Genomic DNA, 24,268 nt, shown 5'->3' on the forward strand with positions numbered 1-24,268 from the left:
TACTGGTGTACGCTGTCAAATACCCAGTCCTGTTAGCAATTGGGTTTTGATACTGCAGGTTATTTTTGGTAACTTAGTAATGAAGTTGCGTGTACTTAAGAAGCTTTAGAAACAAATACCCAACAAATAAGTTGTATTGGCTTTGCAAATCTTTAGACAACTCGGCTATTTAACAAGCATCAGCATTGTTGAAATATGACTTGAGTCTTTGAGTTGCTTTTTTTTTTTTTGACAAATTTGTGATGGTAGCATATATATGATCAGATTCCACTGAATCAAAAGTAGATTTGTATGGCTCTTGATATTAATAAGATGTCACAAAGAATTACTGGGATGTAAAAGTAGGTATGCAAAACTTCTTTCTTGAGTACTGCAAATTGCTAATTTCTGTAATAACCGTTTTATTTTCTGCTAAAAATGTTAATATTAAAAGCATTAAGCAAATTAATGTTTGGTGTGTAGGTTTTCATTTTGATCTGTGAAATAATATTATTCATTCAGGCTGTGTTTATTTTACTTGTGGTGAGTTCTGACATGCAGCAAAATAAATATAACATATCTTGATTTATCAGCACATGTAAAAAGAATATTTCTGTAATCTTCAAGGTATTTAGCATCACTGAGACCATAAGTGAGCTAAGTAGTTATTTTCAGGCATATTGATATTTGGCTTCAAAATAGGAAACCTTCGTAATGGGATCCCTCAGCATATTTGCAGTGAATATTGCTTCCTTCAGATCAAATTTAAAAGGGCCAAAAGAAAATGAGAAGTAATTTTAAACTGCATGTTTTACTTTCAACACTTTCTTCCAGCCCATTTGCTTACGTGGATCCCTTGCATTGTAACATGGCCTATTTATACCTTGAACTACTCAAAGACTCCCTCAACGAGTATGCATATGCAGCAGAACTAGCTGGCTTGAACTATGATCTCCAAAATACCATCTATGGGATGTATGTAAGTACCCAAATCAAGGAAGAGATTAGAGACCTAAAACTACTTCCACTCATCAACATTTTTATATTGATTTGGTGGAAGAACTTTTATTTAAAAACAGCTTTTCCATTGTGGGTCTAAGGCTGTTACTCCTTTTGATCTTAATTATTAACCATCTTTTCTTTGATTTGAATTTTAAGTTGAATTTTGTTCAAAGTCTGCAACAATATTTCCATTCATATTAAGCAAATTTTCTTTTTTTTTGTCATTCATGAAATACATTAGTTGTAAGATTTCTTCCTCCATCTAAAAGAAAGTAAAAAGCAACTTAATGCAAGCTTATATTTTTATTTTCAGTTTTCCAGATATCTCTTAAAAACTTTCTGACTGTTGGGGCTGACGACCCCCATACTATTATTTTCATGCTATTATATAAGTGATACACTTCAGCTTTTGTTTTTGAGAACTACTGGTCATGAGGCTGCATATACATACTCTTCAGTCATGTTTCTTCATCCATTACTTTGTCACTGCTTGAGGTATCAAAGCATTTCTTTTGTTTTTCTTTTTGTTAGTCGCTACATTTATGCTGATCCTCTTCATTGCAACATGACATACCTGTTTATCAGGTTGTTGAAGGATGATTTAAAAGAGTATACATATGCAGCACGCCTCTCAGGTTTGGTCTATGGCATTGCATCAGGAATGAATGCAATACTTGTAAGTAAGAAAGAAACACAGGAGGAAATGAAACAGCTTGTGAACTGTTGAGCTTGGAGAAAACATTTAACTTCTGCGTTTCTAAATGAGATGGTTAATGTTTTTTTCCTGGCATATATATCAGGAATTAAAGGCAAAGCAAAACAATGCATTTTAATCAGTGCTGAATGACCTCTTTGAGATTGCAGTGTCTTGTGAACACGTGTGCAGTGCAGCTGTTGCATTCTAGTTCACATTTTTACTTGCTTGCATGGTAATCTTGAGAATACTATTGCTAGTTTCTATATGAAAAGATTAAAGTTTCTGAATGAGTCTTAGCTCTTCAGATTTTGTCATAATCTTCTAATTCTGCTGTAGTGAAATGGATGGTGCATGTGCTCATTAGAATTCAGTGCTGGACATTTTTGGCTTTGCTTTAGTGCACATTTTTATTATATGTTTTATAAGGTATTTTCAAGTGCTGACTATATTTACTTGAGAAGTATTGATGATCTGATAAGTGGTTATTTCTTATTTATCTTCACCTCTGAGATTTATGGAAGGAGGTTTAAATAGTCTCCCTTGAAGTTCTATTAAGTGCTTTTGTTGACCATCGTTACATAACAAGGTTTATTTTGAAATTTCCTTTATTATTTTCAAAATCGTCTTTGTAAGAGAGTATATTGTCCTTGTATTTTCTGTATGAAAAAAGCACTGTGTTTTTATCTCTGCAGATTCTTTTTTTAGCCAACACAAATCTAATATCTCATTTCCTGGTAGCATTCACTTAAACTTCAAACATGATTATCTGTTCCGTCTCAAAGCTTGCTGATGCTTCTTGGTTGGGTGTGTGTGTTAATCTTTCTTCATTTTAGTCAAGTCTGGAATTGTAGAGTTAGTTTAAATATGAGTTTTATTTATTTATTTTGGACAGGGACTTTTAATTCTCCTTCTGTCAATTTATTATTATTATTTTAAATTTTAAAATACTAAAATCAGCAACTCTATTTTGAGATAGGGGAATTTCCAGTATTATTTTTTATATCATGAGAGGTCTTTGTATTCAACATGTATATCTGTACTGTGTTGATAACTTTAAGCAAACTTACAGGCTACTAAGAATAATCACCATTATATTTATAAAACAGGGTTGTCATGCTAATCTAGGATGTCAACCTTTTGCTGTAAATCCATCTATAAATGTTTTTTCTATATATTGCACGTGTTTCTGTAACTGCAGAAGAAAAGCTTTTTCCTACTGGAATTGACCTGCATGTCGTTTAGTTTTACCCTAATAATGATGTAGTACTAATTAAACTGTCTTTCCTACATACCAAATCTTGATGTCCTTTTTTTTTTTTTTTTTTTCTTTTTTTTTTTTTTTTACCTACAAGGTCTTCTAAAGCCCTTTTCACTGGGCAAAACTTTGTATGCCTTGATGGAATCGCACAGTAATTTGTGTTTTATTTTTGCATTTGAATGACCTAACTTATTTCATTCATGCTTCTCAGAAAATTTGTACGATCAGATCTATAGCTCAGCACCGTTTTTTATTATAAACGGCATAGTCTTTGGCAGTGCCTCCTTTCTAGGACTACTGCTTAATTCCACTTACATAAAATGTCTTGTTGCACAAAACTATAAACATGAAACAGGATTAAATGTAGACTGGGGACAATTTCAGAAGGCTGTGAATCTAACTACTGGCATGCTAAACCTGGAGTAAAACCACTTCAGTACTCTGAGCTTGTTGTTTACTAACTGAATTCAATACTTATAAATGCTAAAAATCTTTATTTTGAGAACAACTTGGTTATGTCATCTAGTTTTAACATGAATTCTCTGCATTCATAACTCTTGCACAAGTACACAAAATGTTACTGTTCATTCAGTCTTGTGAAATTCAGTAGTTATTTTTTCTTTTTATATTATGCATTTAAAGCTAATTATGCATTTTTTCCATAGCTCTCTGTGAAAGGTTATAACGACAAGCAGCATATCTTGCTCAAGAAGATCATTGAGAAAATGGCTACTTTTGAGATCGATGAAAAAAGATTTGAAATTATCAAGGAAGCGGTAAGCTACATGAGAAAGTTACACCTTAGAATAATTTAACATTTGACTTGAAGTGTAATCATGACGGTTAATTATCCATCTAGTTGAAGTTAAATTTTGTCTGACTGGGACGCTGGAAGCTTTTTCCTTTGTCTTTTTTTTTAATTTTTTTTTTGTATCTGCGAGTTTCCCATTGTATCTGTATTACATTCTTAGGTTAAAATAGCCCTTGAATCTACTTTCAGTCAGTCTTCCTTGCAGTTAACTAAGAGATTGCAGCTCGCTTTGATAAGAGTAGAAATCAAGGAGGAAAAAAAAAATAAAATCATTTGTATTGTTTTACAATTTAGAAAGTCTCCAGTTTGATCTTGATGTAGGATGAAGGGACGAGGGGAGGTGTTGAGATCTGCAGTATTTCTTCTCCCCAGAGGTGAAGAGGAGCTCTGCTCCTGGCTCAAGACCATTTAGTGCAAAAGTAATCAGTTGTTTAAATACATATTGTCTTCTGGAAACTGATCTTCCTAAATTTAATGACTGATCTCTACATATGGAATATAAATTAGAAGGTTTTAACGGGTATGACAAATGTAAAGCTAAAATGGGTCCACTCCCAAAAACAACAAACAAACCTGTAGGTCTGAGAGTGATCTGTTTAGGGTGATTTTCTTTTAGTTTGAGATATTTCTCTCTGTCTTTATGGTTCACTTAAGCTATATGTCTGTATTTATGCATGTTTTATAGACTTCATTGCACAGTTTGTATAAAATAACAACAGATTAGAGAGGTAACAGCTTTTTTGTTTGGAACAGAAATGGATGCATCCTTGCTAACTTAACAGTTGCTCTTTCTCACCCATGTGATCTGAAATGAGCTATTTTTCTCCTATAATGGATATGACGTGCTAGTTAGCATCTCTGTAGAACCAGATTTCAACTTGCTGGAACTATGAAATGGTTAGAAAAAAACCACAGTCTCCTAGTCTGTTTGCTTTTTTTTTCTTTTTTTTTAAATCATAGAATGTGTATTTCCCACTTACATCAACTTCATCTTGATGTTTATTTAGGATTAGTCTACAACAATTCAACTTGCAGCCATTAATTTTATGGAGAAGTTTGGTTTCATTCTAGCATAAGCAATGTTTATGATAACTACTTAATCTGTAGTGTCATGATACTACTTTATTACTAAAATAACTTAAACCAGTTTTAAAACCATGCTAACAGGAAAAAGAAAGTTTTTGACATTCAAAAAATACTTGTTTGATGATACACAAAGTAGGGAGTATAGAGTTAATATTTCATGTGTAGGAATGGAGCTCTGTAATTTGAATTTATCATTGTTTTGTTTCAGTACATGAGATCACTTAACAACTTCAGGGCTGAACAGCCTCACCAGCATGCGATGTATTATCTTCGACTCCTGATGACAGAAGTTGCTTGGACCAAAGATGAATTGAAGGAAGCTCTTGATGGTAATGTTCTGCCAATTTTAGAGGTGTTTTTTTGTTGTTGTTTTTAATTTTTTTTTCTCTTATGGAAGATGCCCTCCAATTTCTGTAAAGTTGAATAGGTCATACAAATAAATGGCTGTATGAAGGTACAAGCTCAGTTTGATCTTACTCTTCCATTAATCTGGTGCATCTTCTTGCAAATGCTAAGGTACCCCACTGACTTTGTGGATGTGAGCCTGTGTGATTTTAATATTAGCTGAATAACCCTTACCTATATCTTATTGTGTTACAACAGAAGGCTTGTTTGTAAAATATTTTGTAATACCTCCTCAAAATACACTGAGATGCTGTTTTCAAGAATAATATCTGGTTTTGGTATTTATTTGAGGAGGTGGATTCAGAATACGCATTCTTATCACGCTGGCAAGTTCTGTCTGAAGTTCTGATGCTTAACATTGCTTCAGTAGATGCCTAAATCCAGCTGCACAGAGGTGCATGAGTTTTTCCACAGGATTGCTCTGAGACAGAAATGCAAATGTTTAGCTGTATGGTCTCTTGAATGATTGCAGGCACCTTAGAGATTGTGAAGTCCATGTGAAAGCTAATGCCAGTTTTCATGGCAGTGAGTCCAGCTTAATGACTGTTGAATTTCAAAGCCAAACATATGTTCTATTCCTTTTCTAAGTCATCTTTATAAAAATTGATTATATTCTATTCAGCATAAGAATGGTTAAAAATGGAATGCTGGACTGGAATGCTATCTGTTTAGCACTGCAGGAAATCTGCTTGAAATACAAGGAATGCATGTGTGATTTTATTTTCCTGACATCCTCTCTCCTTCAAAGCAACTCATCTTTATTTTTTTGTCTATAGAACTACTTATTAGGAGTGCAAGTAAAGGATTATGCAACAATGAAAGGACCATGTGCTTTTTTGAAGGTTTTGTTATGCACATTTAAGATAAAAAGAAGCAGGGGTTCGTGTAGAGTTGGGGAATTAACAATGTATTTGTGGACTTTAGGAAGAACATCTCATCCACTCTTCCAATCCTCTCTCTCTTATTCTGCTGATTCTGTATGTTGATGTATTTTGACTTATATATGAAAACAAAGGTAGGCTAACATAGAATGTGTATGTGCACTCTGGGATATATTGCAAAAATATTTTTCTTGTGTATTGTTTATTACAAGGATAGCATCAAAACACTATTTCAGTTGGTTATTTTTTAATCAAGATGGTAAATGTACAGTGTGTTTATCAAACATTATAAATTACATTTTTCTTGTTTAGTTAATAGCTTAGGCTTTATTTTGCAACATCACCTAAATGATTGCTGTTATTTTCTCTGGAGAATGAATGTTTGCTTGGAATGATTGGAAAGAAGACTTCAGAAGGCTCTTTTTTTCCCTTCTCTTTTTGGAATCTGGGTCAGACAATATGTGAATTCTAAGCAAAGCAAGCCATATGATGAGCACTGCTATTTAGACGTGGAAGCTTTCCAGTGTTGCATTTATAAACAGATATTCAGTTGTTTTTTTTTATGGCAGTGACTTTTTGCTCCTCTAAGAAATATACTAAACCTAGTAATGAGTTAGGTAACTTCTTAATGTAAAAATGCATGTAATTGATATAACTGTCCTAATATCCATTCTAGATGTCACTCTTCCCCGCCTCAAGGCCTTTATATCTCAACTGTTGTCACGGTTACACATTGAAGCTCTTCTCCATGGCAATATAACAAAACAGGTTGGTGAGATACTTTCTTTAAGAACACAGTTTTTATTTAAAAGTAGCATTAAAATTGAAAGGCTAGTTTAACTTTCTCAGACTTTAAAGCAGCTTTGTCAAATATGATTACATAATTTGACTTTGTACTTTTTATCTTTATGGGACTATCATGGTGTCATTTTTCCACTTTAGATTTATTAGGCTGAGTGCTGCCCTTGTATTGCTCTTGGAAATTTAATAAAAAACAGCTTATGGTCTAAGTATTTTGAAGTCTGTGTTGGATGTTATTTCTGTAATGTGATCAAGCTGCATAAAGAATGATGTACTATAGATCCTGCTATTCCATTTATAAGTACCAGGCTAACTAACAAAGCTTCAAGAATCCATGATTCTGCTAAATGAATTGCTTTGTGCAAAGCTGAGCAGCAATGTTAGTCCATAGAAAATAAACCTCAGTCTCAGTTATGTCTTTGGAAGTAAAAAACAGAAAATGTTTGTTTTATCATCAACAAAAATAGTTACAGTTGTACTTGGATTTTTGTAATTTAACAGATTATTTGAACGTATGTACAAAACCAACACCCAATACCTTTCTTGTATGTAAAACATACACATATTTACATTCTATCTTTGGAAGGCTGGCACAGCAGTATTTCTCATAAGATGTATCATTAGCTCTGTGGTGTTTCACTAGCAGGAGACATTAGAAAGCACTGCTAGTGACTGCTGAATGCAGGTAGCACTTGGTTAATAACGAGGGGAAAAAATAGAGCTTTTCTTTCCTTCCTAATTTTTACACGCTTGTATATGGAAGTCAGTTCTTATGTTTTTTCTTCAAGGCTGCACTAGGAATTATGCAAATGGTTGAGGACACTCTTATTGAGCACGCTCATACAAAGCCACTCCTTCCCAGTCAGCTTGTGAGATACAGAGAAGTGCAACTTCCTGACAGTAAGTTAAATTATTTACTTAGAAATTTTTGATGCACATAAAATCAAGGTTCTTGGTCTGCTAATGGCATTTTAAGATGAATAATACTCTGTTGCTTGGACTTATTTCAATACCAGATTAATTTCAAATTATTATTATTATTATGTAGCAAATTAGGATGTGGTTTTGTTATGCAAGTAAAGTTATACTCAAATGTATATATATATTTTTTGGTTTATTTGATTTGATTTTTAATCCATGTGTATAAGTTGACCTTCAGTCCTAATTCACTCTGTATGCTTATGGAAATAAGATTTCTCTCTCACATTCTCTAATACATGTACATATTTGAGTCAACATCATTCTTTGAGCACTTTCAGGAATTAAGTGAACATTCAGTGAAGGATTGTGCAAAAAACACTTATTTATTCAGAAAAATAAAAGCTTTACACTAGCATATATTCTTTATTTCTGATTTCTTTTGGTCTCATAGTGCTTTTATGATTTTACCTCTTATGTGTGGAAAATGTTACATTTAAGAGATGAGCTTCAAGAAATTCTTGGGAGCTATACAGGAATGATGACAGTTTTGGCTATGCAGCCAAAGTCAGTTACCCATAGCTGATCAGCAGCCTGTGGAAGCTACCCTATAACTGAAGGAAATGGTTGTTATTAAATATGGAATTATTTTTAATGTTCACAACATGTTTATGATGTTTGTTTTTAGAAACTACATTCAAAGTAGTGCAGTTTTGGAACTCCAGCTCCAAAAATACTTGCTTGAGAAGCAGCAAGCTTCAAGTTACTTTCTGATGTGTTCAAGCTATGTCATCTTGATGTATTAAAATAATCTTTTCTTTGCCTGTTTCTTGAAAAGTGTGCATGATCTGTTAGTGGGAATTCTGCTTTAAAACTCCTAAGCTATTTATTTTAATTGGATTCCACAAATGATAGACCATTTTTAATACTGGACAATAAAAAAAAAAAAAGCTTTTTAAGTAGACAGTAGCTGTTTACTGTAATCTAACTGTTTTATCTTCCTCTTTTAGAGGGATGGTTTGTGTATCAACAGAGAAATGAAGTACATAACAATTGTGGCATTGAAATATATTACCAGACAGATATGCAGAGCACTTCTGAGAATATGTTTTTGGAGCTCTTTTGTCAAATTATCTCAGAACCATGCTTCAATACCCTGCGCACTAAGGAGCAATTAGGTAAGTATTCCCATAGTGATTATTGTCTGTATAGACCCAGGCATTCATATTCACGCACTTGCATGAGACATGATGGGGTGTTCTTTCCCTGTTCAGTGAATGCCATTTAAAGGACACATGGTAAATGCAAATCATTTTAACTGCGATGACTCAAAGGAATGTTACTGTTCACACATTCTAAACTGAGAGTAAGCAAGCCTAATTCTTAAGATAAGTCTTTAAATATCTGAAATCATCCCTGGTGTAAAAACAATAGAACAACTGTGCAGAAATTATTTTTTTACCAGAAGGAGAAAAGATCAATTCCTAAATTTTAGATTTCATTAAAGAATCAGCAGCAGTTTAGTCTTTTCTGCTTGTGTTCCTACTTCCAAGTGTGTGCTTGAGGATTTACAACCTCTAGCTCAGGAATACAGCTGCATGAGTAATGGTAAGCTGCAATACTAATGAAGTCATAAATGCATTTCAGGCATGTTAAGAATACAGCTGTCCACTACGAAGAATGAACAATCATTACCTGAATCAGTAAGACTGAATACTGGTCGGGCTCTTCCATAACAGAGAAAGACAAGGACATGCATAACAATTTGCAGGACTGAAATATTAATAAGTAGTACCATCAGGTCTTTAGGGTTGTTTTGGTTTGGTTTGTTTGGTTTTTGTTGTTTTAGTTTTTTAGTTGTTTATTTTTCAAAGGTGAGAGGCAGAGGGATGTTTCAGTATAATGACTGAATGGAAAAAGAATATCAGTACCATTACAGTGTTATGAATTACCAGGGAGATCAGGCAAGATGAGACTTCTTGTGAGCTGCTGGAAGAATCACCCACATCATATCAATCTAGACATCTCTTGAAAATAGGGCAGGACCCAGGTGGTTTAGCCGGCTTGGTAATGGTGCTGTTGTGAGTCTCATCTTCATAGTATGAAAGATGTGTAACATTCTCAAACAAGCTAGAGAGAGCACCCAAATTGAAGAAGCTTCACGTTTGGATGGAAAGTTGTGATCAGAAAATTAGTAAGAATGGTTCTCAATTGTCACCCAGTGTTATTTAGCATTTAAAATGCTCTCGATGATAGAAGAGTTTAGGCTTACTAAATCTTCAGATTACTAAGATGGGAGAAGAGGCAAGTGTGTGGGAAGACAGAATGAGAATTCAAACTTAGTTTGACATTTTGGAAACATGGCTTGAATACAGATAAGATGCAATTTGATGGGAACATTTGGCAAGAATAATCAACAGCTCAGACACAAGACTGAAAACAACTGGCTAGGTAGCACTTATGTAGAAAACAATCATTAGGTTACTGTGGATCAGATATAGAACATATATGAGCAGTGTCAAGCTGCTCTCTAAAAGAAACACTGGGAAAGATTAAAAAAAATAATAATAAAAAAATAGCTTCCAAGATTCACAGTATTTCTGTGCTCTTCAGATAAGGATGTCCAGTTTTGACACACAGTATCAAGGAATTATTATAGAGCTATAAACCAATATCCACAAGACTGACATGTGACAGAATTGTTACAAAAACTGGAGTAAAACTTATCTGAGCCTTTCCTAAGGAACATAAGCTAAAGGTGCAAGTAGAAATGAGAGTAATAGTTTCTTTATATCGAGTTGTTAAGATACAAGAAATAGTGCACAATGAATTCAGATTAGATTTTATGGAATAATAGTAAGTTCCTGGTGTTTAGTCCAATTAAGCACTACAGTACAACTTGATTACCCAATACTGATGACAAAATTTCTTTTGTTCTGTGTTAGTGTGTTTCATTTCTTCCACATCCCTATCAAAACTACCATGTTTGGTATACATGCTTGAACAAGGGACTTCTTTAAATCTGTTACTGTTCTTGTTTTACTAAGGTTACATTGTGTTCAGTGGTCCACGTCGGGCGAACGGCATACAGGGTCTGCGATTTATTATCCAATCTGAAAAGCCACCACATTATTTAGAAAGCAGAGTTGAAGCATTCCTAAAGACTATGGAGAAATGTATAGAAGATATGACAGAAGAGGCCTTCCAAAAACACATCCAAGCTTTAGCAATTCGTCGTCTAGACAAACCAAAGAAGCTGTCTGCAGAGTGTGCTAAATACTGGGGAGAAATAATTTCTCAGCAGTATAACTTTGACAGAGGTAAGAAAGATTATAATTCCCTTAAATTTCAATGCTGTATTTTAGATTGATTTCTAGTCTTTGCTTAATTTCTTTATTTTTTGTGATTTCAGTCCTGTAGATTACATTTCTTGATTCTGACCTGAGGAAAGTGCCTCATTTGTGCAGCCTATGCTCTCACATCAGTAGAGCCTTTAGTAATAGAGGATAATCCTGCTCCCTGATGTTTACTATATGATGGGGACAACAAGTATTTCATTGACCTTCTGTTCTTTCCTTTAATCCTCTGTGAGATGAAGAGTAGGTCAAGGATTGGAAGTGGTTTGAATGCAAGTGTTGATGTTGTATAAGCTTAAATTTCTTTCTGTGATATTCAAACATCTGTATTATGTCTGTGCCTATTTGACTGAGATGCCTTCAAATGCACTTTGACATTCCTGGCAGTGTAGACATTAATACAAATCATATTTACATTGTGCATCTGCATTGTGAGAGTGAGATGAAATCATTTACAGTGGCAACAACAGTCTTCTTAGCCAACACATGACCTGTTTCAATTTAGAGACTTAGAAACATGAATTATTTTTTTAAAGCCACATTGCTTGGATGGTTATAAGCTTGTACAAGATTGAAATCCAGCTTCTGCTGTTCTTACTGAAAAAGGTAATGGATAGGAGTTTTAAGTCTAGTTTTTGTTTATTTCACTATTTACTTGCTAAAATGTCTTCTCTGAAGAAAGATTCTCTGAAAATCAACGCTTAAATGATTTTAGTTTCTTAACTTAAAAAAAAAAAAAAGTACAGATTTAGATATAGATCAGCTTTTCATCACATTTTCATGTCTCGACTCTTATTTAAAGCTATAATTTTCCATCTCCAATGCATAATATGCTGCCTACATAAGACTCACCCTGTATCGTGACTTCTCTTTTGCTTTACATTTTGAGTGTCAGCCTTTCATAGCAAGTAGTCTCTTTTTTTGTAGGCTAACTAAACTGTTCTAATAATGAAAAAAATCAAATTGTTGTCTGGCTTGGTTTTGAGAGAATGAGATACTGACAAGATTTCATGGCTGAGTCTAAGAACTGAAAACTTAACCCCTTGAGTACTTTTTTGTGTCTGATGAAATAATTCATTTTTTTTCTCTGCTTTAAATTTTGCTGTTTTTATCCTACTTGGATCCATCTTGTCTCTCTAGAATTTCTTAATTCTAACTGCAGCTGTCTCTTTCAGATCTAAATTCCACTAAACTTACTATTCCCCGTGAGTTTCACATCTTTAATTCCCTTCTACCCCCTGGGGATTTGATTTCATTAAGTGATTCTCAAGTGACTAGATTTGTCAAATCAGAAATGTGTATTCCAGCCTTAAGAAGTAAAAAAGTTTTTTTAGGTTTTAACATCATTATTACTTCTACTGTTTTACATCAGATTTTAGAATAATCTGTCATCATCATGTTTTGATGATTTTTTTTTTAATGACCTCCCTTTAGAACTTCATCTGAACTACTTTCAGTATGCTTCACCAACTTATTAGCTGCGCATTCTTTTACACACATTTCTTTCTTGACCTATCTGCTAATTCTAGTGCAAGCATACCTACAGTAAAATCACTCATCTTTGAGTGATATTAAATTATTAGTTTATTACAACTGATTTTATGTAATCTGATGTAGCTACTGAGATGCACTTCCTATCAAATATCTGAAAGGTGATTGTTCCTTAAGAAATATGATGTAGGCTGTCACTGTTCTTCATGTTTATTTTAAAGAAATTCATGCCATCTTTCCTAATTGTTAGTAAAAACTCTGCAGTCAGCATTAGATGTACATAACCCTGATTTGGAGATGACATAGAAAAGTAGACACATTTTTTTTTAGCTTCTGAATAATATGCAATGCAATCAGTATTCTTCAAACAGGCACTTTTTTTTTTTATTAAGTCCATTCACAATGGATGTTAGTTAAAGTATAATTTTCTTCCAATCTTCCACTGACACTTCTGGTGGTACAAGTGTTAGCTTTGAAGTTAAGAATGAAAAGCATAGCACTTGTAGTTAATTACAGGAAAGAATAAATACTTGGAATTAGTGTGCTAATGACCACCTGTGATTTGCAGACTTGTTCTTATTTTTACAATTGTGCAGATAACATTGAAGTGGCATATCTCAAGACCCTGACCAAGGATGATATCATACAGTTCTACAAGGTAAGTTAGTTATGTGGCCGAATACTATTTGGAAAGAGATGTCATTCAAAATTGTTTCGCTTTTGTAATCTATCTGTGTTTGTCTATTTCACGACTGGGGTCATTCTTGCATTATCTTCTATTTGTATTAGAGATCCAATCTTACTGATCTAACCTGGTTGCTAGTTCAATGACACAATGAACCCTAACATGTGTTTTTCACAGTATGGTAGCATGGGTGAAGATATGCAGTAAATGTAAACTTAGTAAATGGGATTTCAGTAGCTTGATAACTTCAGCATGTTTGCATGTTCTGTGGTTGTGGGAACTGATACTTTTTTACTTACAGCAATGCTCAGTAAATGATTAACCAGTACTCCAGAGTAGAAATAAGTCTAGATTAGTGAGCTAGTCCTGCTGAGATTAATAACTGCGCTCAGGGGTGATGTACTTCTGAATGTTTGCTAGGATTTTAGGTGGTATTCCTGATACTTTCATAGTATATAGCTGAATTTGTTACTTCTGGGGCTTTTGTTTGAAGGGTTTCAGTCCCAAGCAGTACATGAATTTTGTAAACAACTTGATTCTAAAATGATTAAATGTACAGGTTGCCTTCAATATTTTAAGGGACATCTTAAAATTCACCCTCATGTTAGAGCTTAAATTAATATGTAAGTACTCTCATTCTTTTAGAGATTCTGTTTATATTTCTGTGACAGATACTTTCCACAACTGAAATAATTGATATTGTTTACTCTAGGTGTTGTTGGCAATTGATGCTCCCAGAAGACACAAGGTTTCAGTACATGTCCTTGCAAGGGAAATGGATTCCTGTAAGTACTGTGCTGAATATAGTATTTAATCAATTAGTGTTGAAGCAAGTCATAGTTAAAAATACTCTTGTCATGTTATATAAATGTACTTCCAGAAAAATTCAGCTTTGGAGATCACATACCTTGGAGAGGAAAACATGTTTCTTCTTTAGATTTTCTTCACATGGGTGCTTCAGATTTTCTAGTTGACATTTGTGGACAAGTTTTTCAGCCATCATAAAGTATATCAATATCATTAAATAGAACTTCTTTACAAAACAAAATATTTTGAAGCACACTTAAAACCCCAGAGTTAGAATTTGCAGTTGTCAATAAAAATGATTGCTTTCCTTACAATCAGAAAATGTCCTTAATTCGTTATTCAAGCACTCTAAAAGAAAAAGCAAAAATAAAGTAACCCTCCAGGAATGGCAGAATGAAAAAAAAAAACAAACAAAAAATCACTGCCTCAGCGTGTGTTCTCAAGTAAAATCAAGGATTAATCTGCTTGTATTTCTGAAGGTAATTATGAGTATAAAAACAAAATCTTCAGAAAATCTTATTTATAGATACCTGAAAATTACTGTCCTGTGCTTTTTGTCTTGATGTGTCCTATTTGCTATATGAAAGGCACTGATTGAGTTGTGGTTTTAAATTAATTTTGATGATGTTAAATAGGCCCTGTCGTTGGAGAATTTCCATGCCAAAATGATGTGAACTTGGCACCAGCACCACCACTACCACAGGTAAAAAGAAACCACACATAAAATCGCGGTCTTTATTAAAGAAAGTGCAGAATTTTTGGATAAGTTTACAGGAAGAGAATACAAACTTCTTGACATTTATTCTTTTGCAATTGGCTTTCTTTTTTTTTTTTTTTTCTTTTTTACATGTGCACTGTTATCTTTAATAACTGGCTTCTGTAGTTTTTTTTTTTAAACAGTGTGTGCTATTAACTTTGTTTCTATTGTTCAGTTGAAATGAAAACTAACAGAAGTAGATATCTCTACTGAGTGTCTACACTATGGATTAAAATAAAGATGATTATCTGAGCTTGTGTTAGAATGTGTGATGTGGCAAGAGAAGGATGGATATGCATCAGTAAACTTCTAATCTATTCAGAAAAGAGAACCCCACACCTGACTATTTACTCATGTGAAATATTTCTGTGAGTGTGGATTAATATACCCTGAGAATGAAGCAATTTGGCAAATTCTGTTCATACAGATGCTATAGACTCACAGTGTTGCTGTTTGTGTGAGTAGATATGATAACATCAGGCCATTCCTGGGCCTCAAATGAAATTGCTTGAAGAAATGTGTTTGTTCCAGTAGGTGATTCTTTTTGCAGTACTGTTGTAGATCTGTGCTCTTCTTTCTCAGTGTTTATAGGTGAGATAATCACCATGGTGGAAATTTCTGTATGAATTAAATATGGATATATTTGTTGTTTTGACGTAGGTGTTAAAAAGTGACTTTTTTGCAGCAACTACAAATGCCAGCTTGTTGAATTGCTGTTATTTTTATGAACTTGGCTCTGCATTTTCTAAATTACCTGACATAACTGATAATGCAATCACTGCATTACAGTTATTGTTTTAAATTATTTGGAGTAGATATTAAACCATTCATTTCAGAAGTAATATCACTTTATTTGGGAAAATTCTGTAATAATGAAATGTTGAATCATTAGTACTGCTTGAAAGAAAACAAGACAGATGTATATATTGATGTAGCTGTAGAATAACTAGTGGGGAATTTCTCACTCTTCTGATTAAAGATAATTGAGCAGATTTTCTTGCATACGCTTCCTTGCAGCCAAGCGTGATTGAAAATATGACAGAGTTCAAGCGCAGTCTGCCACTCTTTCCACTGGTGAAACCACATATCAATTTCATGGCTGCAAAACTGTGAAGAACCCCAATGGATGAAGAAATGCAAATGATCAGCACTGATGTGGTTTCAGGGGACTTCATGATGAACAAAATTATTAAAGACTGTTAGGATAAATGGTTCTGTCCATTATGAAAGTCCCAAATTCCTTCTTGGTTCATTTGACGTTAGATGTGTGTTAGGCATAGAGAGTATAGAAAAATCAGTTGTGGTCATGTGTCATTTATATTACAGACAACCTGTTGAAAACCAAAATCAACTGAAACAATAATAATAGTAATAATGAAAAACAACTTGTAGATGCAGTATATTTTTGAAATAGTGTACCCCTTCAAACTTGAATTTTGATAAAATAAGCTTCTGGAGCAAACAATTGCTTGAAATATCCTCATTATTCCTGAAAAACAATCAACAGCGTTTAGTAGCCCAAAAATAATCTGCCTGGGAACTGGAGGAGGGTGAGAAAAGAATGGGATGGGGTCAACAATTTTTCTTAAAGTAGAGTTCCACATTTTTTGAAGTGCTGAGTTGAATGTGACTTTTTAAAATTGATCCTTAATGCAATCAACATAACATGTTTTCTATTTAAGTTTGGTGAAAACCAGTGGAGGGGAAAAAAAGAGAAACTGATAACACAGTCATAAGTGAGAGAATTATCTTAGTGAAAATAACTGAAGATATGGACATGATTTTAATCTTTATAAATTCGGGGACATTTTATATTAAAACTCGTGAAATGCTGGAAACACTTCAACAGTCCAACTTACTTTTGTTATCAAAAGCGTTGTCCTAGTCTCGTCTGGATAATATCAATATCCTCTTCAGTTTTTCAGTGTTATTCTGAATTTTTTCCATATGATGTTTAAGATACTTAATTTGGTGTCATTTTTGTTTTCAGTTGTGCATAGACTATATGAGTTCTCCACCAGTACAATTCGCCTTTCTTGTTATTAGGTCTCAGTCAAGCACTTAGTAGTGCAAATAACTTTAGACATGAGTTAGCTCTTGACTGCAGAACGGATGGATGTCAAATATGGGCCCTGTAAGGAATCAGATTCATTATTTCTATGATACATCTCTGTGGGTCTTTTTTGTCCTTCAAGAAGGCATTTGAGATGGGGCAGTTCTGGCACAGCAATACTGGGTTAGCAGAAGTCATGGCAATGGTGTGCAGTTCAGGTTACATCACAAAATGTTCTTTCCTACTCCTTTTGAGAAGGTTGTGTGAAATGCAAGGATCAAGAATTATGCTGAAAAATTGTATGGATATCCTGTAACTTAGTAAAATGTTAATACAGTGTCCAGTCTTCACCAAATCTACTGCTTTCTGCAGTAGTCTTCCACTTGAGACAGCAAACCAGGGTAAACTTCACAAATAGAAAAAGGGAACATCTTACTAAGTTGCTTACAAGTTTAATGCATAAAATTGATTGTAATTGTTCAGACAGGATAGAGGATGCAAAGCACTCAAGGTGTAAAAATCTGTTCATAATGAGCCCTTGCTATATCAGAGGTGTTAGTGAGAGTTTGCTTCCTACTGCAACCTAAAACTGAGGCTATGATATTAAATGTGTTTCATGTACGTGTACGTCAGAATCCTGGAATATTCAATTGGAGTGTTCTTGTTGTCAAGTCAGTCAGTGTTGTAGTGATGCTGGCTTTGAAGGCAGTTAAATGAATGCTTGCCAAGGCAAGGGCTTTAAGTTTTGTTTATTTGTGTGTGCACTAGCTGAATAAATAGAGTGCATTTAAGTTGTTTTTAAGGCCAACAGGGCATGTCTGAACATCTCTTTAATAAATTTGATGATAGTTTGTGATGTAACCTGTTGGCAGGAAAGTCCACTAGCACTTTTTGTAGCCTGAGGTGAAAAAAATCAGCCGTGGTATAAGCAAAAACAGCACAGGTGTCTTTGTTCTCCATGTTTTTTCATGGATCCTCCACGTAAAATGGACTTTTTGCTCTTATGTTTTGCTTTTGTTTATAGTTTTCTTTTAGTAAAAATATTTGTATTATATATATTAAAACTTATGACAACATATTATAAAAATATATATTTTGGGAATTAGTGGTATTTGAACGTACCACTCTTATGGTGAATAAAATCAAATTGCTTCTGTGAAAATAGTAATAATAATAAAAAATATATATTAGTGGAAGTACTATGAACTCTAACAAATTATATACATAAATTGGAATGGCAGTGTACGCAGCACAAGCTCACAAATCACGTTTGCCACAGGAAAAAATGTAGAATTGTAACATTCTTTGACTGGATGTGGAAACACATGTAGTTTTCCAACAACTCTTAATTGCTTTTAAGTGTTCTCCAGCATTTTACAGTTTCTGAGTTTGATATAGCAGTAAATTTTGATAAACTCAGGCATACTAATGGGTTCATCATAATGGATCCAAAGCTGCAGTGTCTACAAGCAATAAAAAACTACCTAGGATACACTGTAATTCAATTTTAGTGCTTGTTAATTAGTTTATGTAAGAAACCATAAATTATTATTACATAACTGTAATTTTTGCAAGTGCTATTTTAAGCAGTTGATGTGGAATTGGGTGCATGTGACACAGCCAGTATGACAGAGTGCTAGAGTTATTCTGTTTACAATAAACAATCTGAATTTAACATTTGGCGTTCTTAATTTCTTTTCTTTTTTTCTCTTTTTTTTTTTTTTCCATTTCTTTCTTTTCTTTTTATTTTTTTTTTATTTTTTCGCATACTGGTAATGTTACATCTCTCATTTTTCAATGTTTTTTGCTGTACATGATGATGCAGTTTTGCAGTTTCTTGGACTGGTTAGGTTGAATAGAATTGCTGGAGAACTGTTCTCATTCACTTCTGTGGTGTTTCAAAAGACTTCCCCTGTGTCATCCCACACCTCCAAGGCAGATCACCTATGTTGTTCTCTGAGTACCAAAGCTTTATAATATGAAGGTAAAAATATTTCCATAAGACCAGATTTTAATAATCAAATCTGAATTTGTAAATACAGAGCATCACTACAGCTACGTTTAATCTTGGCTGGTGCAGATTTACTTCAGCGTTGCTTTTGAGATTTCACAATCTTAGGTCATCTTGTTTCCTGCACACCACAGGGTTACTTTGCAGGAAGCTACAGAATAAGTGTGACTGTTAGAAAAATAAATACTGTGAAGTCTGAAGAGATGGGATTTTTTTATCCTTGGCTTTGGCAAGAAGTGGCTGGTGATTTCATCACTGGAATAAAATGCTTGCAAACCACCTGGAAAATTATTAGTCCCTAAAACTTGAACGACACTGTTATTGTTAGAGTACAAATTGGTACAAATCTTAAATCATTGGCTTTATTATCTTTTCTGAAAAAACAAAACCCAAGCCATCCAAATATAGCTAGACTGTCATGCTTAGCAAAAAGCAAACAAAACTCCACCACCACCCAAACCAGCAAATAAACCAAAAACTTGAGCTTTTTCAGACCAATTGTTCAAGTGTGTTGACATGAACAGCCCCTGTATTCACTTTATTGCACTCTCAACAGTAATCACAATGTGTGGAGATATCATTATGTAGCTTTTGAACCCATTTAATTGAGCTCAAGCATATAAACAGAGTCTTAAGATTTAAAATATTTGACTGCTTAAATTAATATTTTTAAGGCACCCCAGCAATGTGAACTATCACTGAAAGTGCAACGTTAAGGGATGTAGACACCACTGTGCTGAGTGTTTGCTGCTGTAAACTTTTAAGATCCCCTATTTTGTCATGCAATGCAAAATTCAGAATTAGATTTCTTTACTATTTATGTCATGTAGAACATTAAAGGCAGGTAAATACTGGAGCAGCAACTGGAGCTCAGGGTCCCTTCCCTTCCACCTGTGCATCAAATGGGTGTCCCATGGGAGGTGTGGACTCAATGTGTACTCTACCAAAAGAACAGTTCCAACAGAGGAATCAGGGAGTCCCAGGCTGCACTGCTCGGCTCCTGGAAGGTGAGAATGATGGCCTAGAGAAAATGGACATTGTTAAGGTTGAGTCATCTCAGAGCATGCAGAAAAAAAGGCACTTTGGGAAATCTGATAGAGAAAATCTGTGTGTGTACAAATGTTGGCAACACCTGAGTGTTGGCATTAAAGATATGTTTTTGATATATGCCTTTTAGTGGACACAGCTTTTAAGAATATGCCATCTAGCCATTGAAGTGATGCACTTCACAAGGCAGTGTTGGAGTTGGTTAAAACACCAAAAACATGTAAACGCTTCTGAGAAGTAGTGCTCAAAAATATCTTATTTGGTATTTTCAAACTTGATTGGGAATGAAGTAAGTTTAGCAGGGCAGGTTTCAGTCCACAAGTTCAGCTTCCAAGTTTCAACATGTTTTTGCATTTGTGAATGTGTGTGAAGCAAAGGAGTCAATAAGCTATAAAAGGGTTCAGTGCCTCCCACCTTTATCTATTTGTCATTCTAGTAACTTTAAGCCTTCTGATACTTGTATTCCAAGCCTTCTGCAATACTGCAAACAAAGCATTTCTTAGGAACGCTTATTGCAAATGACATTCTGTGTTTCAACTATGAGATACCAGCACCATTCACTCATACATATCTGTTAAGGGTGAAGCTTGAGGAATCTGAAAATATCTGTACAGGTAATTCCCCAGTTCACAGATTTGATTGATGTTTCCAGATGAAATTGTCTGCAACATTAGAACTATTTTAGGAATGCAGGAATCTGTACTTATAACTGGATCTGGCATCTCCACAAGCTGATTATTTAGTTCCAATGCTCCTTGCGTCATCTTCTAAGGCAGATGCCTGCAGTTCATCGTGCATTGTCAGGTCTGACCCAAGTGAGAGGACCAGGCTTTTCCCATTGTCATACCAGCTGTAAATGTCATCAGCGTCCCTTTAGCAGTGTCATGCACTGAGTGTGGGCTGCATGCATGTTCTGGGATGTTTTCCATTACTCAAGTTCATCTTCTAATCATGGCAAGCTTTATCTGTAACATGATGCAAAGGTGGCATCCACAGGATGTCTTGGCCTGGAAAGCCACATGACTGCTATTGAAGCTCAGCACAGTGGGAGACTTAACCAAGTATTTCAGAAATAAAATTGAAAACAGGTGCTACTCAACCATAACAGGAGACTGATTGGCTGTCGTGTGCACTACATGATTTGATTGCTGTAAGTAACCTAATAAAAATGTACCTTATATGCAGCCTTTTCCTGGAAGGCATATTTGAGTGGAATAGCATGTAGACTTTGTGTAACTTGAAGAATACATATACAAAGAATGCTTGTAGTTCTGATTTTCCACTTGAATTTAAATGTCAAACATCATTAGTTTTAAGATGTTATGAATGTTAAAAATCAAAAGATTGTATTAAGCGCAGTGTATACAAAATGTATGAGTGATCTTGGGTGCTTTCTCACAGTGAGCTACTCAATACAAATAATGTTGAAATGGAAGATAATGCATATAAGTTGAAAGCAGCTAGTTGCATGGCATTTTACTCTTGTCTAATGATCATGTCTATCTTGTCATATCATTGTGTGTAGATTATAAATTCCTGTGAAAAGGGTTTGTGTGTTAATGTCTGTAAACTACCAATGCACAAGTGTATTGTCGATCATTTTTATTAGGCCTTTTAAATGTTGCATAATTAAGAGCTGATACCTTTTTTCAGGACAACTTGCAGTGTCTGAACAGTCTGAGTTTCTTTGAGCTTTGTTAGCAACGGAATGATAGGTAGCAGAATCTCTCGTGAATATTATGAACTACATTTTCTACTAAAAAGACAGGAAAAAGAAAAAAAAAAAAGAAAAAAGAAAGCAATTGAGATAATTTGAAGATTAAACCCTAACGAAGAGCTCAAGCTAACCAGACAACTGGAGTAAATGTGATGCCCTGTAGCATTTTGATAGTTAGTCCTAGATTAAAAAATAAGTATATTTTACAGTGATTCTGGCATAAACCCTGACAGGTCATTTCAAATAATCTTAAATATTTTTTGAAAAGCTTAATAGGTCTGGAATTCTCTAAACGTTCATTCTTTCCTTTAATCTGAGATCTGGATTTAGGGTCTCAGTCTTGTATTGAAAAGGTATTAAATAGAGTCCTGTTGTTTCATACTTTGTTGGACCACGCTTTAATTTAGCAGTGGTCCTACAGAGCTCGTTTGTGATAGGTAAGTAAAAGATGCTCAAGCTCCTGCTGTTCTCCAGGAGCCACCGTGCATAAACCATGAAGGTAAATTTAAAAGCCAAGATATTGTTTATCTAAATTGGTAAAAATCTATATTAGTTACGTCTTTAATGCTATTGATCTATCGGGTTTTTTTAAGCTAAAGAAAATTTGTTTGTGGAAAGGTTTCTGTATCTGATTTTCCAGTAGCTCGGGAGGAGGGAATTGTTCAAATTAAAAAAAAAAAGAAAAAAGAAAAAAAAAGAAAAAAAGGGAAATCCAAACTGGGTGTAGGTTTATGTACATAATTAGCACTGTAAGGGAAAACACAGTCAGGGTCAGGAAGCTTAAATATTTTTACATGTTCTGTTGGTCATTCTGGGCTCAGTGAACGTGCCGAGGTGCCCTAAGATGATACCAGAGATGTACTGGCACCAATGTGTACAGTCCTGACAGACTGGTACTGCAGGAGGGAGATTGCACGGCTGGGAGGCACGTAATGAGGATGGAGTTCAACAAACAAACAACAAAAAAACCCACAGCCCTACATTTGTAATGTTGTTTTCTGTTTCTGAAAGTAGATGAATGGTAGCAGGCATCAGGAGAGGAGAACAGTCCCATCTTTGTTGACCCTTTGCAATCTCAGCAGCTCTATCCTTGAGCAGCAGCTACATGGAACTGTCTCCTTACTCAACAGATGTTTTCACTTAGTTTAATGCTAAATGTTGCAACCTCTTTCTTGTTAGAAATGAAGTTCCATAGTATCAGAACTGTTGCAGTACATACAGTGTGCTACTTAGTGCCATTTCCAACCGGTTTCCTGTACCCCAGGTAGGAGATAGGCCTATCTGAAAATCATTGTCACACCTAAGCTTGGGATTGAGCAAAGCAGCAGAACTGGGTGTGTTATTTATGGCGGTGCAAGAGAGTAAAAGACTGCAAATCTGAAATGTTGGTCCCTTGCTAGGTCTGTAGAGCTGGCACATTGTTTTTTTTAACCTAGAGAGCCAAGCAGAAGCAACGTAAGTGGCAGTAGATGTTGAACTCTGTAGTGTTATCTTTACAGTATTAAGAGCAGGATTGTATGATGTAATTTGCAGAGGAATGTTCAGATTCGTGCTGTATCTTAAATAATTACTTCCTGTTGTTTGGCCAGCTTGGGATAAAGGAAGACCAGGCAGGGAAGAATTAATTGTTTAAGTTTTACCTCTTTCAAGGTGTAAAGAAAATATGCTATGCAAGAAAACAAAACAACTTTCATAGTTTAATTCTTAGAAAGCATCAACTTTTTGTAGGAAGTTTTATTTGTAATGCAAAGTTTAATTTTCATTGCTTAGAAAAGTGTGCTTTAGAACCCAAATGTCAGCATAAAGGATTTGCCATGAGGAGAAGCTTTCATGGTGTCTTTCCTTCACACTGTAATGGAAATTCTTGGTGCTATGATACAACATTTGCTGTTGTTCCCTATAATAATGTGAAGAGTTGTGCATCTCATCTTTGTGCATGGAAATGTTTTTCTCCTTTCTGACGAGGAAAATCATACTCGTTTGACTCTTAAGGATAAAAACATAAAGAGAACTTCAACTGCTTAACCTGGAAAAAAAAATAATAAATTACTTTTAAAACACAGGAAATGTTTTATTATTCTTTATCTTCACACGTGCAGCCTCCTGCTAGATGCAGAGAAATCCCGGTGCATCCCGGGGCCGCGGAACCGCGCGCCTTCCTCCTCGCAGCTGCCCGGCGCGAGCCGCTCCGCTTCCCGCCTCGCCGCCTCCCTCATGCGGTGCCTCAGGGCGCGGAGCGCGAGGCTGCGGCCGCCGGGAGCCGCTGCCGAGGCGGACGGCCGACGGGGAGCTCCGAGAGGCGGTGAGAGGGGCCGGGCCGGGGTGGGAGGAGGCTCGGGGCGGGGAAGGCGAGCGACGAAGGGCGGCGGGGGGGCGAGCGTGGCCCCGGGGATCGCGATGCGGTGCCGCGAGCCGCTCTACTCGAACGGCCGCGGGGCTCGGCCTGTGCCCGCCCGGCAGGTGGCGGCGCGGTAACGACGGGCGCGTGAGCAGCAGTAGCTGCCCG

General features: G+C 35.3%; 2 protein-coding genes across 5 annotated transcripts in view; both read left to right on the plus strand.

The window, feature by feature from the left end:
- Positions 1-23,810, plus strand: part of IDE (insulin degrading enzyme) — a 56,703-nt gene extending 32,893 nt beyond the window's left edge. For 3 of the 4 annotated variants that reach the window (XM_072341010.1, XM_072341008.1, XM_072341009.1), the window contains exons 15-25: positions 814-958; positions 3,602-3,712; positions 5,042-5,162; positions 6,796-6,887; positions 7,709-7,820; positions 8,849-9,016; positions 10,886-11,158; positions 13,282-13,343; positions 14,083-14,155; positions 14,813-14,880; positions 15,952-23,810. In XM_072341010.1, coding sequence (XP_072197111.1) covers positions 814-958; positions 3,602-3,712; positions 5,042-5,162; positions 6,796-6,887; positions 7,709-7,820; positions 8,849-9,016; positions 10,886-11,158; positions 13,282-13,343; positions 14,083-14,155; positions 14,813-14,880; positions 15,952-16,047 — 1,321 coding nt within the window. In that variant the 3' untranslated portion in view covers positions 16,048-23,810. Of the gene's footprint in view, positions 1-813; positions 959-1,512; positions 1,658-3,601; positions 3,713-5,041; positions 5,163-6,795; positions 6,888-7,708; positions 7,821-8,848; positions 9,017-10,885; positions 11,159-13,281; positions 13,344-14,082; positions 14,156-14,812; positions 14,881-15,951 lie in introns of all 4 variants that reach the window. The other variant, XM_072341011.1, reaches the window with a different exon arrangement.
- A 229-nt stretch (positions 23,811-24,039) lies between these two features.
- The window catches only part of CPEB3 (cytoplasmic polyadenylation element binding protein 3), a 111,688-nt gene continuing 111,459 nt past the window's right edge, over positions 24,040-24,268 (plus strand). Inside the window, exon 1 of the mRNA XM_072341019.1 lies at positions 24,040-24,064. The gene's annotated coding sequence lies outside the window, so the exon portion shown is untranslated. The remainder of the gene's footprint in view (positions 24,065-24,268) is intronic.

The sequence above is a fragment of the Excalfactoria chinensis genome, chromosome 6, assembly GCF_039878825.1.
Source record: "Excalfactoria chinensis isolate bCotChi1 chromosome 6, bCotChi1.hap2, whole genome shotgun sequence".
Taxonomy (NCBI): domain Eukaryota; kingdom Metazoa; phylum Chordata; class Aves; order Galliformes; family Phasianidae; genus Excalfactoria; species Excalfactoria chinensis.